This window comes from Cydia pomonella, chromosome 12, assembly GCF_033807575.1.
Source record: "Cydia pomonella isolate Wapato2018A chromosome 12, ilCydPomo1, whole genome shotgun sequence".
NCBI lineage: Eukaryota > Metazoa > Arthropoda > Insecta > Lepidoptera > Tortricidae > Cydia > Cydia pomonella.
The window spans coordinates 8,605,745-8,622,021 of NC_084714.1; the positions used below are offsets into that span (position 1 = coordinate 8,605,745).

The 16,277-nt window shown below is 35.3% G+C and overlaps 1 protein-coding gene across 12 annotated transcripts in view; it reads right to left on the bottom strand.

The window, feature by feature from the left end:
* LOC133523420 (sodium/hydrogen exchanger 3) overlaps window positions 1-16,277 on the bottom strand; it is an 87,069-nt gene that overhangs the window by 36,413 nt on the left and 34,379 nt on the right. For all 12 annotated transcript variants that reach the window (XM_061858982.1, XM_061858983.1, XM_061858986.1 and 9 more), the window contains exon 2: window positions 11,849-12,030. In XM_061858982.1, coding sequence (XP_061714966.1) covers window positions 11,849-11,974 — 126 coding nt within the window. In that variant the 5' untranslated portion in view covers window positions 11,975-12,030. The remainder of the gene's footprint in view (window positions 1-11,848; window positions 12,031-16,277) is intronic.

A 16,277-nucleotide genomic window follows, 5' to 3' on the forward strand; every position in this document is an offset into this window, starting at 1 on the left:
TACTAAGAAATGGAAACCGTTTATTATCCTCATACTTTTGTTTGCAAATACAAAACAGTGGTTCTCCTCTTTTTCTGTGTGAGAAAGCTTCACCCGTCATTTGCCCTAAATGCCTACCAACCACCAAGACGTTGTTGAAATATAAATAAGCTTACCAACGCCTGAACAGGTTATGAATTAGGGATTTCATGTTTTTCCGTGGCACGTTTATGACTGTTATTGTGGAGATTTAAGAGATTTTCGCATGGAGAATGCTTTTCCTTCATAATTTCCATTTTCTTTTTAATTTCCAATACTGAGCACTCATTGAAATACAAATACAAACAATTGTGGGCTTCATATATCTATAGATGTTACTACAATAAAGTCATTACAACTATCTATTGTAATTATACACTTCATTTCTTAACTTAAATCGACACAAAAGAAAAGGTCATGAGTTCAAACCTCTGGTAAGGAAGAAAATCAACACAAAAGTCAAATGTTATGTCCAGTATTTTGGGAAATTTTTCAATTAAGGGTTTCTATTGTTTAACATTTCCATCAGTGTGTCTTCATAATTACCAAAAGAATAAACGTATTGCGTGCGGTTTTTAATAGTCTTGCCTTTCGACATGACTCTAAGATGTCTAGGTTATCATCTTCTCGACATCATACCTAGATGTTGGCGGAGTTTATTGAATTAAATTTAGAATTGTTAAAAAAATAGAATACAATCATGTCGGCAAAAACGTTGTACATGCAAGTAATAAATGACATGAAAAATATGAAAACTCAGCATGGTGCTAGCCTGACTGGGCTAACGCTGGTGCGCTGGTCTTCCGTCGGGGCTATAAGTGCACAACATTTAAATAATTAAAAATTAATAAATATGCAGAATCATATACATTTGACATATACTTATATTATATTTGATATTATTTTCTAAAAGTTTTTAACTACGCTAAGACTCTTCATGTATTGTCAAACAAGTTATCATACATAACATGTATGTCCGTTAAGCTAACATGGTGATTAATTTCCACAATAAGTAGTTGGTCTACAGCTCCGGGCTATCGGTATAAGCCCGGTTTAATTAACTCGGTTACCCTTCTTCATTAACGGGGATCGTCGTATCCAAGCTCACTAAACTTAATTTGGAGCATGCATTGCATGTTTTAAATTAAAAACTCGAAATGCGAGTAGCTGTTCTTAATTTAAAAGTTTCGGTCCAGGAGCATTCCAAAGTCACCACAATTACTCGTAGTACAAATGTCGATAACGTAACGGTGGAATGGTCCTTCAATGGTTGAACTGCTACGGTGACTTTGCCACGGCAGTCGTGTGTTTCCGATTCTCATTCCCCTTCATAAACGTGTACTAAAGTTACGATGCCGCTAATCATCGTTTGTCCCTTTCCATCATACCAAAACATGAGCATTATAATTATGTCCTACTTGTAAATGTCACATAAACATTTTAGAGCTCATAAACATTGCTACGAATTTGATACGAGTCTTTCTACGACGTATGAGTTATTGTGAACAATTACAATTTTGAACAGTTTATTGCAAAGGCATAAGGCGCTTCACACACTTTACTTAATGCAGTGTTCTAACTAGCGGATGCAGTTAGGATTAACCAGGATCATAACTTGCATCCTAAAAATCTTTAGTTCTTAGTTAGTGCAGTCAGACTACTCTTACTAGGCTACATTTTTAATACAATTTAGGATTAAGTATAAAGTTGTCTAAAGCGTTTAAGTTCTAGAATAGTTAAATAAGTGTTACTGTTAATACGGTTAAGGTTTGCATTGTCCCATTTCATATACCTACCTAATAAGGAACCTCGGAGAGGACTCTTAAGTCATGAATGATCGAATCGCATTTGTATGTGGACCTTCATAAACAAGAGATAGCCCTCAACAAGGTAGCCGTAGCCCTAAGTAGGTATATAGAAAACCGTAAAATGAGAGCAGAGCATACGCCTATAGTATTTGTGAAGATCCTTGGGGCTTATTACTAAGTTTACTAGCAGTGGACGAGGTTGATGTATATGAATATTATGATCGTAATCGCAACCCCCCTAGATCCTTTCTATTCTGAATAAAACGATAGCGGTGTTACCAGGCAATGCTTTATTTCGTACATAGTGGAAAATAGTTTATTTCAACAAGTCAATAAGCATCGTTATTAGATCAGTTATGTTGGTGCCTGACATCCATGTTACTATATTAACGGTATACTTAAGTTATTCATAGGGCCTTGAAGAAGGGGTGAATTACAGGTTAGCTCTTAACATTTATGGAAATAGTAGTCTTTATGTTTTAAGATAAATCCTATCTATGCATAAAATAAAATGCATTTGTCTGAGTTTGTCTATAGTTCCCAATGGACTTCAACTAGGTTTTCACTTTTACGTTAATCTAATATCTATAAGAGTATCTTCGAAGATAATATAAATACACTTGAGTTTAGCTCAATTAAATACATATGTTAACAAAACAACGTATATTATTTTAAGTAATTTTGTATTATTTATAATTATGAATTATGTAATGATATTTCCTAAACACTATTAGAACTAACTTTAACCACTCTTACTTACTCAATTGCATTTTCTACAAATAAACAGAAATATTCCTTATACATTATGCAACTTCGTTACAATACCTATAGATATGTAAATAAATATTCAATTGGCTAACTGTAAACACGATGCTTTCATACGATTCAAGCGAACACACTTCCTGTTTACACATGAGCGGAAAGCTCTAGCCTTATTCCCAATACATATATTAATATACAGCTTGAAGCGCTTTTAAGAAAAAAATTAGGTAACATTAAGATTCTAATTTTTTTCAAAATATTTTGATACAAGGTCTAAACGTCGGGGCAGTCCAGGCAAAAAGTATATGCCTATAAATGGAAAAGTAATTTAGTAAAATTACCTAATTATGGCGGTAGGCAGTCAAACGCCCCATGTGTTTAATGTAATGTACCTAAATTCCGGTTTCTTAAATTAAAATATTGTGAAATAGTAACTGCGATTTTGTGAATTGTGTAAAATAAATTATATCTAATACGGTAAATATTATTGTCTAGTCGTTATAAATTTAACATATTCCATCAACTAACTTAACTACAAGAAACTTCAACCTTGGTATTATGTCATAGGAACAACATCCCCTCAGACACGTAATTTATGGTAATAAAACTAATAAATAATACATGACCAGAGACCTTGGAAGGCCTATCTAACGAGCAATGCAATTCCGCTATGTATTTTTTAAATTCTGGAAGAGTGATACGAATTAGGTAACGAGGAAATCTTCGTCAATTTGCGTTTATTACTAAGAGTGAGTTATAATACATAATACATATACATGTAGGACTGTGTAGAGTGTGTAGGACAAATAAAACTACGTATACTGGTGGACCAAACCAGAAATACTGTAACCGCTGCACGCTGTTTGACGTGTACTGATGTGCACTCTGGTTATAGGTTAGGTCTCCACATAAAATCAGGGCTATCTGGCTTGCCATGGAAAAGCTGAGTGGGGACCCTTTTTCAGCGTCTATAGTACATTGTAGGAGAGGACGGAAAACAGCTCAAAGATGGACGAGTGAGTTTGAGGGCCGACAAGTTAGTGGAGGCCCTCAAATAATAAGGAACCCATCTTAAGCGTTGCCGGCCGAGACATTACATCGTGCTTTTCACGACTACTGCGAAGAAAAAAAAACATTTGTGTAACTATAAGTACTTTAATAGAAATTAATAGTTATATTGGCGTAAGGACAATTGTTGAAAAAAAACCGATGTATTTTTGCCAGGAACGTTTATATTTTCTTCACTAGAAGAACTTATTTTTATAGCGTAGATAAGTGTTTCTTGCATTTTTTTGTCAAACACAATATACACTTTCCAATTCAGTCAGTATTTTCCGATCCCGCATTTTTTACTTTTTTTTTATCACTTTTAAGAGTCGTTTATCTGTTGTTTGCTTCAAACCGACTCAATTTTTTTTTTACAATTATGGCCTGGATGCGAAACCGACTCTAAACTTAGACGCTTTTTTGTTAAAAATCCACAAACAGCTACAAAAATGAAAACGCCTTAAGCTGCCTTAAGCGTGAACGGAATGGTTTTGACGTTTCTTTTTTTAATACAAGTAATTTTGTAGTATTGTCAAATATTGTATATTTAGTCCAATAGATAACATTGACCTCAAGTTCCTTCCAAAATATAGCTCATCATTGACCCAGCCTGTAGGTACACCTCCCGCATCGAATGCTGGTGCGTAAGACAGTTTCTTGAAATCTTGTTACGTTGCCTTAATTTAAAAAAAAAAAAACTATCTATTTACCATATTTTTGCACATATTTAATTAATGTCAAAACTTCAAAATGTCTACAAACATTCGACGCGAGATCGCTGAATGATTTGATTCGAATAACGAAAGTCTGTAAGATCCATTTGATGACTCAACAATCAACATAATTATTAAACCATCCACTGACATTGCCGCGCATTACCTGTGCACTGAGCAGGGTCACGAGTCTCGACTCGATAATGGATTTACCTGCACGTTTGAGGCGGATGCAGGATGCAACGAGCACTACTATTACCACTGTTAAGAGGGCTGGGGAGTTATATGCTAAGACGTACAGTCAAGTGTAAAAATATGGGTGTACACATCTTACTCAAAAATATGTCCCATAGCATCTTATTCCAGTGAAATAAGACGTAGTACCATATTTATGAGACGATTCTTTCGATACATATTTTTGCACTTGACTGTACCAGTGTTTCTGTGGCGCTTAGACCCTTAACAATACAATTAAGTTAATATGATCAATTATCATAATATTTACACATAAAATTGTCACAAAAAGTTTACTGCGTTCGGGATAGCATTAAAGAAAAAATAATTTCATGACGGTTGGATGGATGTAACCTAACTAAAAAATAAATAATTAAAAAAATAGCCATTAGAAATATCATACTTCGAATCTTTTGGCTTATATTCCTTAGGGTTTCTCTGAACCACCCCGTCCTGAATAAAATACAAACCAAAACAACAAAAAGAAAAAAACTAAAATTGTATTTGTATGAGTTTAATTCAAATAACGGATGTCCTAATAAGAACGCAAGATTTGAATTTGCCGCCATTTTTGCATTTTAGTGCCGGCAACCCAAAAAAACTATTTGACAGCTGTAGGGCTAATATGGTCGGCTCTTTGTCATTTGTCACCATGCCTGTCACGTTCTTACAAGTATGTAAGAGCCAAAGTGACGCATGGCATTACAGGTGATAAAAATACGACCATGATATCGCTGCTGAATGTTTAGAGTTTGTAAAAATGGCGGGTTATACGAAATACGACGCTATTTCATTATTGAATAATATTTCAACTTGCTATACAGCCCTAGAAACAATGCAATTACTGCATGATGCATTGAGGTATTTCATATTCGTATACTCTCTCGTTTCAGCGATCAGAATTGTCCCCTAGGTCTTCTGGGATAACACCCTTAAACTTCTTTTTATGGGGTTAATTTAATGTCATAATTTGGCTACAATATTATAAAATATCTCATTTAATCATCGAAGCAAATAGTCCATATTCCACAAAATTAAAGTTACAATTTAATAACTAAGTACAAAAATCACTATGTCAAAACTTTAAATCTAAAACCAAAACGCATGCACATAAAATACAAATAAAAGCAAACAAAGACACTAAAACTAACTCTAAAAAAAAGTATTTAATTAATATACTGCCCTACTTATAATATCAATCCCATTCCGACTCCCACCCAGTCCAAAAGTGCCAAAGATGGTGATGGGTGGGGTTAATTAAAGTCAAAAGTCTATGTCAACAAGCCTACAACCACCCATGCTTTCAAGGAGGAAATTCGACGCTGCATCGGTGAAATTCAGCTGAATGTTTGCAAAATAGTCACGGAAAATTTTGATTAAAGGGTGCTTATGTGCCAGCAAAGCCGTGGAGGCCATTAGCCTGACGTGTTTTTCCACACATTACCTATTTAGTGTATTTTATGATTTTATAAACAAATAATATAATGCCGAAAAAATATGTTTTTCCGTGAAATTCAAATCTTGCGTTATTTTTGGGACATCCTTTAAATGATAATAGATTTATACTGGTCCGCCTAATTGTTAGACTCGCTTTAGCTTCCTAAGCGAATAGAATAGCACCTCTGAAACCGGAAAAGAGTGGTTCTACCAGTACTAACTTACACTTGCATAGTTGTGAATCGATGACACTACATTCCGTGTCTAGGATATAGTGATTAAACGAGACTTTAGTGAAGATATTTTGCCTGTTAAAATGTAGAAATTTAGAAAGCTAATAACACTGCTCTTTTATTATCTTTGCTAAAAGAAAAAATATATCGCACCCATCTTACGCTAATGAAATTACGGTAGAATATTTAGTAGTAAATTGCAAACATTTTGCCCTGAGTACCTTACGTGTCTTAGTTCTCATTTGTGTATGCCTACAAATGTTAAAACTGGTCGTGGTACGATGAAAACCTTCCTTAGATATAGGTAACCGTAGGCGGCTTCAGTAATGAAAAATTCGTCCATTTTGCAACGTACAAAACAAAACAAAGTTTCCGCGAAGCAAAATGTTATGTTGAAATATTTTCTTCTTAAGGTTCCCCTTGAACAATTCAATGTCATGCTTGCACGTGCAAGGAACTTACACGTGTCTTTGAGATAGAGCTTGAACTTATACTATACACATAGTAAACACGTACATAAATACAATGGCTAAGGATGTACCTATGTTTGTGAAGAGCTTCTACTTCATAAAGATTTTACCCCGAGTCTGAGCACGCTTTTAGGATAATGTGACCTCGAGATCCATAGTAAATAGGTATACATACTCCAAGGTCATCCTTATACTGGTACATCTGTGGTATACAGAGTATGTAGGTAATCATAACCAGGGAATGACAGGGCTTGGCACATTGCCATTTCTGCTCAAAAGCATACAATAGTAATGGACACTAATATGTACATATTATGTATTATTTACTAGAACACTGAGGGCCAAATGGGTTGCTATTTCTGTAACGACTATGTAAATGTTAATTCACTAAATGGAAGAGAATATCAAATAATCTTGCTCACACAAATTCATAATCATAATAAAATACCTTGTGCAAGTTGCAGAAAGTTTCGCAAAAAAAGGCATTTCAAGAAAATTCCAGAAGAAATAAAGGAAATTTTACAAAATCTTATATCTTCCCAAAAAAAATCCATGTGGAAATTACGCAATTTTAAAAAATTTCCGACACGTAAGGATCAAAGAATATTTAATAAAATCTTAAGCAACATTCAATTTAATTAACCAACAGCACCAACAGCTTGCTGGTAGATATAGCGGAGAGATGGGACTGTCCATTTTTTTTGTCACTGGGCGTCAGCTCATCGTCCTGTGTACCAAGACCCCAAATGAAGCCGTGAGACCTAGGTTAAGATGTACTAACACTAGTATTGTAAGTCTGTATATAACTAACAATCTATGGGCAAATTGGCCTGAAATAAAGAAATAAATTAAAATTAAATTAAAGCCTGTTGCGAGTAAGCCAAATTAACTCAAACATCTGAGGCCTACATTGCGTCGACCCACAAGGGAAACAAAAGCCACACGTTACAATATTTGTCTTTATTACGACTGCCGCTCTGCAAATGACGTACTCGTAGTGTCGGAGTCTCGACTAAAAGCGCAATTTATTTGAATTTTTGTAACATTTATTCCATATGTCCGTATGTAGAGTCCATCGTATTGAATAAAATTACGCGCAACTTATGCAAAGCTCGCTTTAAGGGCCACAACCAACGCAAGCAACGGGCGAAGGTCGCGCGAGCGGCGCATTTAGGGCATGCACCTTTAGACGTCTCGCCGGATTATCAGCGCTAACTCTCGAGTCAGCATTATGCTGTGGTGGGGGCCACTTTCTCGTAAACTCTGTGTTTTATGGCTTAAAAAGGCGGTAGCGGCCCCTCATACCCCCCTGACGGGGGGTATCGACAGATCACTCACACTAAAAATTCCTTGTGTAACATTCATATACATAGAAGCGAAATGAAAATTGTGAGTTTTTATATTCATTTGCTTTATAAATGTTTATAAGAAGAAAGCGTTAGTACAAAAATAAAAGAACTAGACACTCTCTAGCAGCTGTATTTCTCCAAGGGCTATCCGACATCCGATATCGGATCCGAAATCCGATATTGGATCGCACAGTGTGAAAACGCTTTCAAATTAGCCGTTATCAAAAACAGAGACATAATAATATTATTGTATACAGCCATGTCACGATTTGATGTTGATTGGCCACTAATTGCTCTTAACTTCGAAACTCAACGTTTCAATAGTTGGTAAATATCATAATATTCATATATCAATACTTACTGGGTAGCATTTTATAACGTATGCCTAATGCCTACACTACTCACCTACACAATCCACGTTATTAAGAAAATGCTATTTCAATTAACCTAGTTCCATTTGACTTAGACATAATAAACATATGTACGAGTAGGTATACTACACGCGAAGTAATTAATTATTGTTAATATTTAGAAAGTGGATTGTTAAAATAAGTACGATTTTCTCTCTTCGCTTAATTTCAGACCTATTCTCTAACTTTAAAATAATTTAGAAAATATTCATATGGCTATACCTACCTAAAGGAGCTCTGAGTGGAGTCACCCAATATTACATGAAACAACTACATACTTTGTTGAACAAATAAATTAGGTGGGTACTTATAGATACCTAACGACATCCATGGCCTAGGAAAAAAAAAGTGTGAAAATTCCATTACGTAATATTAGAATTTCATTTATCAGCCGGGGGAAAAGTATTGTTATAATTTACACCAAAGAGTTATTGATAATAGAAGAGAAGTTTTGTTTAAGTACATGATAGATACCTATATAGATAAAATAGGCCCTTTAGGCTTTATACCAAGGATGCTGGCGGCATTTCCTCGTAGTATCGCAGTGCTGATACGTTGTGCGAGGAAGCGCCAACTCTTCGGTCATCAGTTACGTCAACCAGACGCTTCGCGATTTCTGCAAAAAACTTGTCCGCCCTGGGACCTCATAGACCCAGAGTTTCAACGCCAAAGAGAATTTAAGTGTAAACATGCAGGCTAATTCGAATGCACACGTTATATCAACGTGACATCTAAATGATGCCATTTAGCATTTCGCTCGTACTTGTCTGAACATATATTGGCGCGAGCGAAACGCACGATAACTACATGACATCATTCAGATATCATTCTGATGTCACGGTACGTTCAAATTGGTCTACTAATCCTACTTCTTGGTATTACAGCTATACCTAATAGACGAAGATACTTGGTTATGATCAAAGCGTCATTACATCGGCAATCAAATTGAAAGTATCTGGATTCATCTTAGACTTTACACATCAAATCAATCAATCGTTCAAATGAATCTAATCATTAATGAATATTTGCTTATAACTTTATAATTATGTAGATAAAGATTTAAACGGTAGTTAGCATAGCATATCACCTAAGAAATAATATTGAGATAAATTTTGCTTAGAAAAACAATACTAATATTAATTAACCATACAAAACAATAAGCCCGTAATAAAAAGAAACACAACTTACAACATACGAGCTAGCTATTAGATTTTTAAAGTAACAGTCAACGTTTGAGGCAGATACTATTTCTGCTCGGTATATTTCCAAAAAATAATTAGGGGATCATACTTTAAAAAAACTTCTTAATGAATGTATACACGGATGAATTCCACATCTGGTTTAATTTATCGCCCGTATTGTATTTACACAGTGTATAGGTATAAACCTTACTAAAGACATGTTTTATTTCCTCTGTCGTCCATGTGGAAAGAAACTTTTTCGCTAATGATGCGTGATGACCGTTAGCCTGGACCTTTGTCAGAGTCGGAGATATTTACAAATAGATTTCTGCTCGGTCAACTTTCGATAGAAAATGAAGCGTAAATAATACCTAACTAGTTCAACTACCTGCATACACATCCCTGGATCCGTACTATATAACAGTATAAAGCCCGTCATGGACGGAGCGATAATACAGTATATTAATATACCGTAAGATACTTGCAGATATAGTAATACTTATAGCTAAGCACCATACACGCCAACGATAACAAAATATATATCGGTGTAAATATGTATCGAAATATACCAACTTATATATCGTAATATACCGAGCTATATATCGGTATCTTAAGATGCCTTGCTATAAGATATCTTTTGGTATATTATCGCTCCGTCTCGCGTCTGTGACAGGCTCTAATGCGATAGTAAATAACTGTGTATATCTGTCTGTTACCTTTCACGCTTAAATCGCGGAAGCGATTTAGATAACATTTGGTATGGATATATAGTTTGTGGCCCGGGGTAGGACATAGAATAGTTTTTATCAATCATCATCATCATTCCACGCAGACAAAGTCGTGGGTTGAAGCTAGTTTTGTATAAAAATTTACGCTCTCGGAATACAATTGATGAAACTTTTATACCTCTTAGTTTAGTTTTAGTTTAAGTACGCACTCTTACTAGGTAGATGATATTGTGGCTAATTTTGTGATATTGCTGCATGCATTTTGTCAAAATATTGTAATTCGTCGATGAGTTAACTATTTTAATTCAGATATTTAAAACACAAGTGGTAATGTGCCGGTCGTATGAGTTCAAAATCATATGCTGTCTTAATGAGTGGAATAGAGCCCTAATAATGAACAATAGTACCTACCTATAGTGTATTTAAAATCCACTTGCACATGTGCACTTACAGAGCACATTATAAACAAGCGGGCATCCAGCTCATTTGTTCCAAAAACAGCATGTGGAATAACATTCCCTTGTGTTTTTTATTGGGATTCTTCAAGAGTGTTGAGGGTTTCCAAAGGTTAGCACCGCATAACTCAACTCATTCAATCTTATGTCCATGAGTGGAAATGACCGCTAGCTAAAAACAAAACCAGCCAAGTGCGAATCAGACTCGCGCACCGAGGGTTCCGTACAAACCTGTAGGTAAGTAGGGTGAAATCAACAAAAGATGACCAGTTAAGCGACTACCCCAACTTTAGATTTTATTTTACATATGTTGTAACTTATTTTTAACAACTTTTTAATATGATTCAGCAGCATATAATCTAGATTAGAATCAATTATTCCAAATGCTCATATTGTAATTCAGTATTTTTATAAAAAATATTATATGAATAAATAGGGCAAAATGCCCAGAAGATGAACACGGTGCCCTATCTCTGAACGTTTTGACCCCAAAAGATGAACCAGTATAAAATCAAAATCAAGTACCCTTTGCAGAGAAACAAACACTCCCTGAAGAACACGTATAATTTGAACCATTAAACAAAAATAAAATATCACTAGTTTACTTATGTATGTTTACACGGTGTATAAACTGAATTTTATAAAAACACAATTTTAACGCTATGTGGCTAGCTCGATGGCGATGTGTATGTCTGTCTTCTGCATGACGGAATAGGTACAAAAAAAAAACTCGGCTGAAAATTTAATTGTGAATAAGATGAATTGATGAGATGCGAGTGGAATGAACGATGATGGCCAATTCACTTGGTGGAAAGAGATCAAAATTTAAAACCGAAGATTTATAAAACCCGACGAATGAGGCTGTTTGAATTTTGAAATATAAAATGCGGAACACAGATATTTAACAAGGGATAAATGGCAAAAGTAAAAAATATGGCACAAAACATCCTACGATCTTTTTTTCCTTTCGAGGTACGGAACCCTAAAAAAATTGAATACTCACTTCAATAGGATTGCATTCGGCTGTAGCTAGGAGCGCAACGACGGCGGCCAGGGCAAGCGCCCCCGCCCTCGCCCTGCACGCCCGCCGACTCAGGTTCACCCCATGCTTCAGTGACGTCATGGCCATCCACGCACTATCTACACTTTAAACACACTGACATGTCTTCATTATAGTTTCGCGCACTGGAAAATTGTAAGTAAAGAAGTTATATAGCTATTTGCGATGCTGATAATTGATAAGGCGTATTTTGGTGTGTGCCGTGCCTGTTACGAAGCGTTACTATGTCTTGTAATAGTTTTATGTTCAACAATATTACGGTTTTATGCTTTCTGATTACATGTTCTCTCGTGTTCGCGAATATGTTCAATATGCCTAACGCCAATTAATTGGATTTTGTGTAATCCAATGAGTTGAGTTTGAGTGATGAGTTTTTTAATTTGTTGCCTTAATAAATATAAGTAGTTGATTAAGCTCGAATGCTGCAAAAAACATTGTACAATCCCGTAGGGCAACCGGTTCAAAAGCCGATTTACATAACTAAACACAAGCCTTAGGTATGACCAGCACAAAGCAGTTATCGCAGGTATATGGTTTGATATGTCACTAGTAAAAGGTCACACGTAATTAAACCAAGAAAAAGCGACATTTTCTTTAAAAGTCGGTTGATAAAATCATCTCGCCAACAGTATTCAGATTCCCGAGTGTCGATCCAAGGTTCTCGTGACGTTAATGAAAATGAGGCGTAAGAATTTAAGCCACGTTTGACAAATGGCTTGTTCGAGATTGTGCGTGGGCGACGTCCTGGCGCCGTCCTTGCGAGGAGTGCTGCTATTCTTGTTGCATGTGGGTCATACATAGATTTAGCGCCGCCTCGCTGATCAGCAGAGTGAGGGCCAGCACCAACAGCATCCTAGCAATGTTTGCAAGCAGGTTGGATGGTGCGTATCTGAACCACTGCAGTGCGCTCCATGTATTCGGCAATATGTAATGTATACTAACACTAGACGTAAGAGAAGTAGGTACTAACATGGTTATGTAATTTTGGCAATTTGTTATATTTAATTTTAATGTAATCAGAATATTGTTAAATTTTATTAATTAACTTATTTATTTATTTAATTTATTGTAATGTATTATGTTTGTTTGTTTGTTGTATGATCCCAGATGGTTGAAATAAATGATAATTTAATTTAATTTAATTTAGGTTTAGCCTTTTCTCCGCATAACTAAATGTTGAGAACATTAGCGAATCAAAGTTTTACAATTTTGGTATACCTAGCAAGAAACGGGAGTTTTAGGTCATAAATTAAGCTCCATTGTTTATAATATTCGGGTATAGAACAGTTCCATATAATATATCTAGACACTAATCTACACACACTAGTAATTCAACAGTGCGCTTCTTTTTATTTAAGTAAGCGCACCTAATTATTCAGCAAAAAATTTAAATCCTTGTTGATTACATAAAATACGATATATTTATTACCAATATATAGATATAGGCCATCTTTAGGTAAGATAAGTGACTTCAAGGTCGTAGAGACACTACCGGTTTGACTAAGGCCACGTGACAAAAACAATTATATTAGGTATGAATGAATACGCGAGAGGAGCTGACGTCCACGGTCGTAACTTGCGGAACGCCCACAAACTCTTGGGTGTTCAGCATAGGTTAGCTAAGTCAGCGAAACTAACGCACGTGATGGGGCCGACTGTGTACAACCGACTGCCGGGTCATGTCACGAATGCGCCGTCATTAATGAGTTTTAAAATGCAACTGAAAAAATGGCTTATCGAGCACACTTTTTATAGCTTTAATGAGTTTTTGGAGTACAAAACAAGTACCTAAAAACTTAGATTTAATATTAATTTATTTTTTTTATTATTATGTAAAATGTTACAAATCATGTTTTATAAATAATTAATTTTAAATAATATTGTGACATATAATATGAATTATTATGAATAAATATATGAATATGAATATGAATTTGAACGTTGAACTGCGGCTCCAGTGAAAAAAGGTACAAGTTTCGCGCAGCACAGGTGAAAAAGGGTATACGTTTTATATGTACCTTATACCCTTTTTCATCTGCACTACGCGAGACTTGCACCCCTATAGAGCTACAGGTTTAATTTAAGTACTTATTTTGAGAATTTTCATTTGTGAAAGTTGAAACAGACGAGAAGCTCATAAGTTTTACCTTTCGATTTATACGACACTAGCGACCCGCCCCGGCTTCGCAGGAGTAAATCTTTACAAATTACTTATATACATCTAAACCCTTCTCAAAAATCACTTTATTAAATAGAAAACCGCACAAAGATTTGTCAAATCTAACCTTTAATAACATGACAATACGAGCCAAGGCACGCGTCTTAGTGAAAGACACGATTTATTCTAACGTTCCTATTATTCTGTGGAGTATTATCGTTAACTTTAACCATATAACTAAACTGCTAACTTTACGCATCTAGAGAAAATGCGACCAACTTTTATTACACTTTAAACTTAATATAAGCCTACTTTTAAAAACTTTTATTATTTCTTTGTACTCTTTCTTTCTTTGTACTCTTATTTACCAGTGTCAATGTCAGTTTCATCGCTCTGCAAACTTGAAAGCTAGATTAATATTGCGGTTACTTTATTATTATGATTCCTTTAGACCCGTTCTATAAAATGCCAAATGCCATTTATGAGAAAATCTTTTTGTTCGAGAAATAAAACCATTCGCTAAAAGATTCATGAAACCTGAACGTTCCATTGAGAGAAGATAAAATTAGACTTGGAATACACTGACTACATTTTATAGACATTTATTAGTCTGGCTAAATGACAGACTTATATCTTGATAGGCGACTAAATTGAAATCAATTCTCACCGCTCAGTAAACTTGAAATGTTTACTTAGTTTATACGGACTACAACCATGGTCGTGGGCCATATAAATGTCCGTGTTAATCTGAGGTTATTGTCACCTAACTACTGACACTAGGCATAGATTTCCATAAAGCATGTCATTATGAGTTTCACTAGTCGTTGTATTGTATCACCTTACCGCCTGCGGAGAGTCACCCGCACCCGCATGACCTAACTATCGACTTATGAGTTTCACTAGTCGACCGATGAAACTGAGTCATTAGGGAAGGCCGCAGGCACATCCAGTCTAAAATCTGACTGATATCTGTGACCGAACAAGCAGTGTGGTTAATAGGTTCGGTGAACCTCTAACTTTACGGCACGTCTGAGGCACTGAGCTCTGGGAATTTGCAATCATTTGCATACTAAGATAACACAGATCATAACCGCTAGATGGACGTCTACGAGTACAAAATGAGAGCGCATTTGCTCAATTATGTCACTAGTTGGCACCTCTGTACACTGAAAAAAATAAATAGCCGAACTGGTTTTGTAACTTTACTAAATAACTAAACTACGGTTATAAGAAAATAAACTTTGCATAAATTTACAAAACTTATTTTGTAGTGTATAATAAATACCTGAACACTGATAGCCAAACACGGTTTTGTAACATATAACACATAGTTCGCAAGTCCCAATTTTTGTGTAAACAGTAACCAAAATGTTTGTTACAGTTATGCAAACATTTCTTTCAGTGTAGATGGTGTTCCAGATAAACAGCTCTCAATCATCTCATTATTATTATTGTACTTATAAGGTCAACTCGGCGAAGACCGGCATACTTTATTTAAAAAGAACTTAATTGACAAATTTTAGCTATCCTGTTGCCTGAAAGTAAAATTTTCTGAAATTAGTTGATAAAATATTTCGTTGGTTTCTAATTAACCTTGCCAAATTCTCATTTAAGGCATCGGATAGTGAAATAAACACTCGTTTTTAAAGCACGTCGCAATGGACGAACTCAGCGCCAATGTCGGCTAAGATCGTCTAATGGCGAATTTACCTACACATAGGCAACCTACGTAATTATAGATGTTTGTACGAGTGCAAACTACAATAACAACTGAATGTAGACTCTAATATGTCAAGAATAGGGTTTATTATGGCTGATTTCATGCAAAGTTTCGTTTGTCGGGTAAGACCGGCATACATCGCCATACAGGGGTCGAAAACACGCAGGTAAGTATTAATAAAACAATGAGATCAAACATTGAGATCAATACAAATGTATTTTAATCAATACAATTCTTAAGTAAAATACTAAACGAGTATTGATTTAAGTACTCTTAAAAATTGAGGCCAAAAATACCACAAAAAGTAGCAAATGTATATTGCATTGAAATGGAAGTGATAACATTCATCAGTGAAATAAACTGCTGATTCATATAAACTATTTCGAGGTAGACAGACACAAAATGCTTAACAGCTGACCAAGGTTGGTCCCTTACTGTTTCCACCTTTAAGATATGGCATTTTTAGTCTCACGATCTTAAATTCCATGGCGACT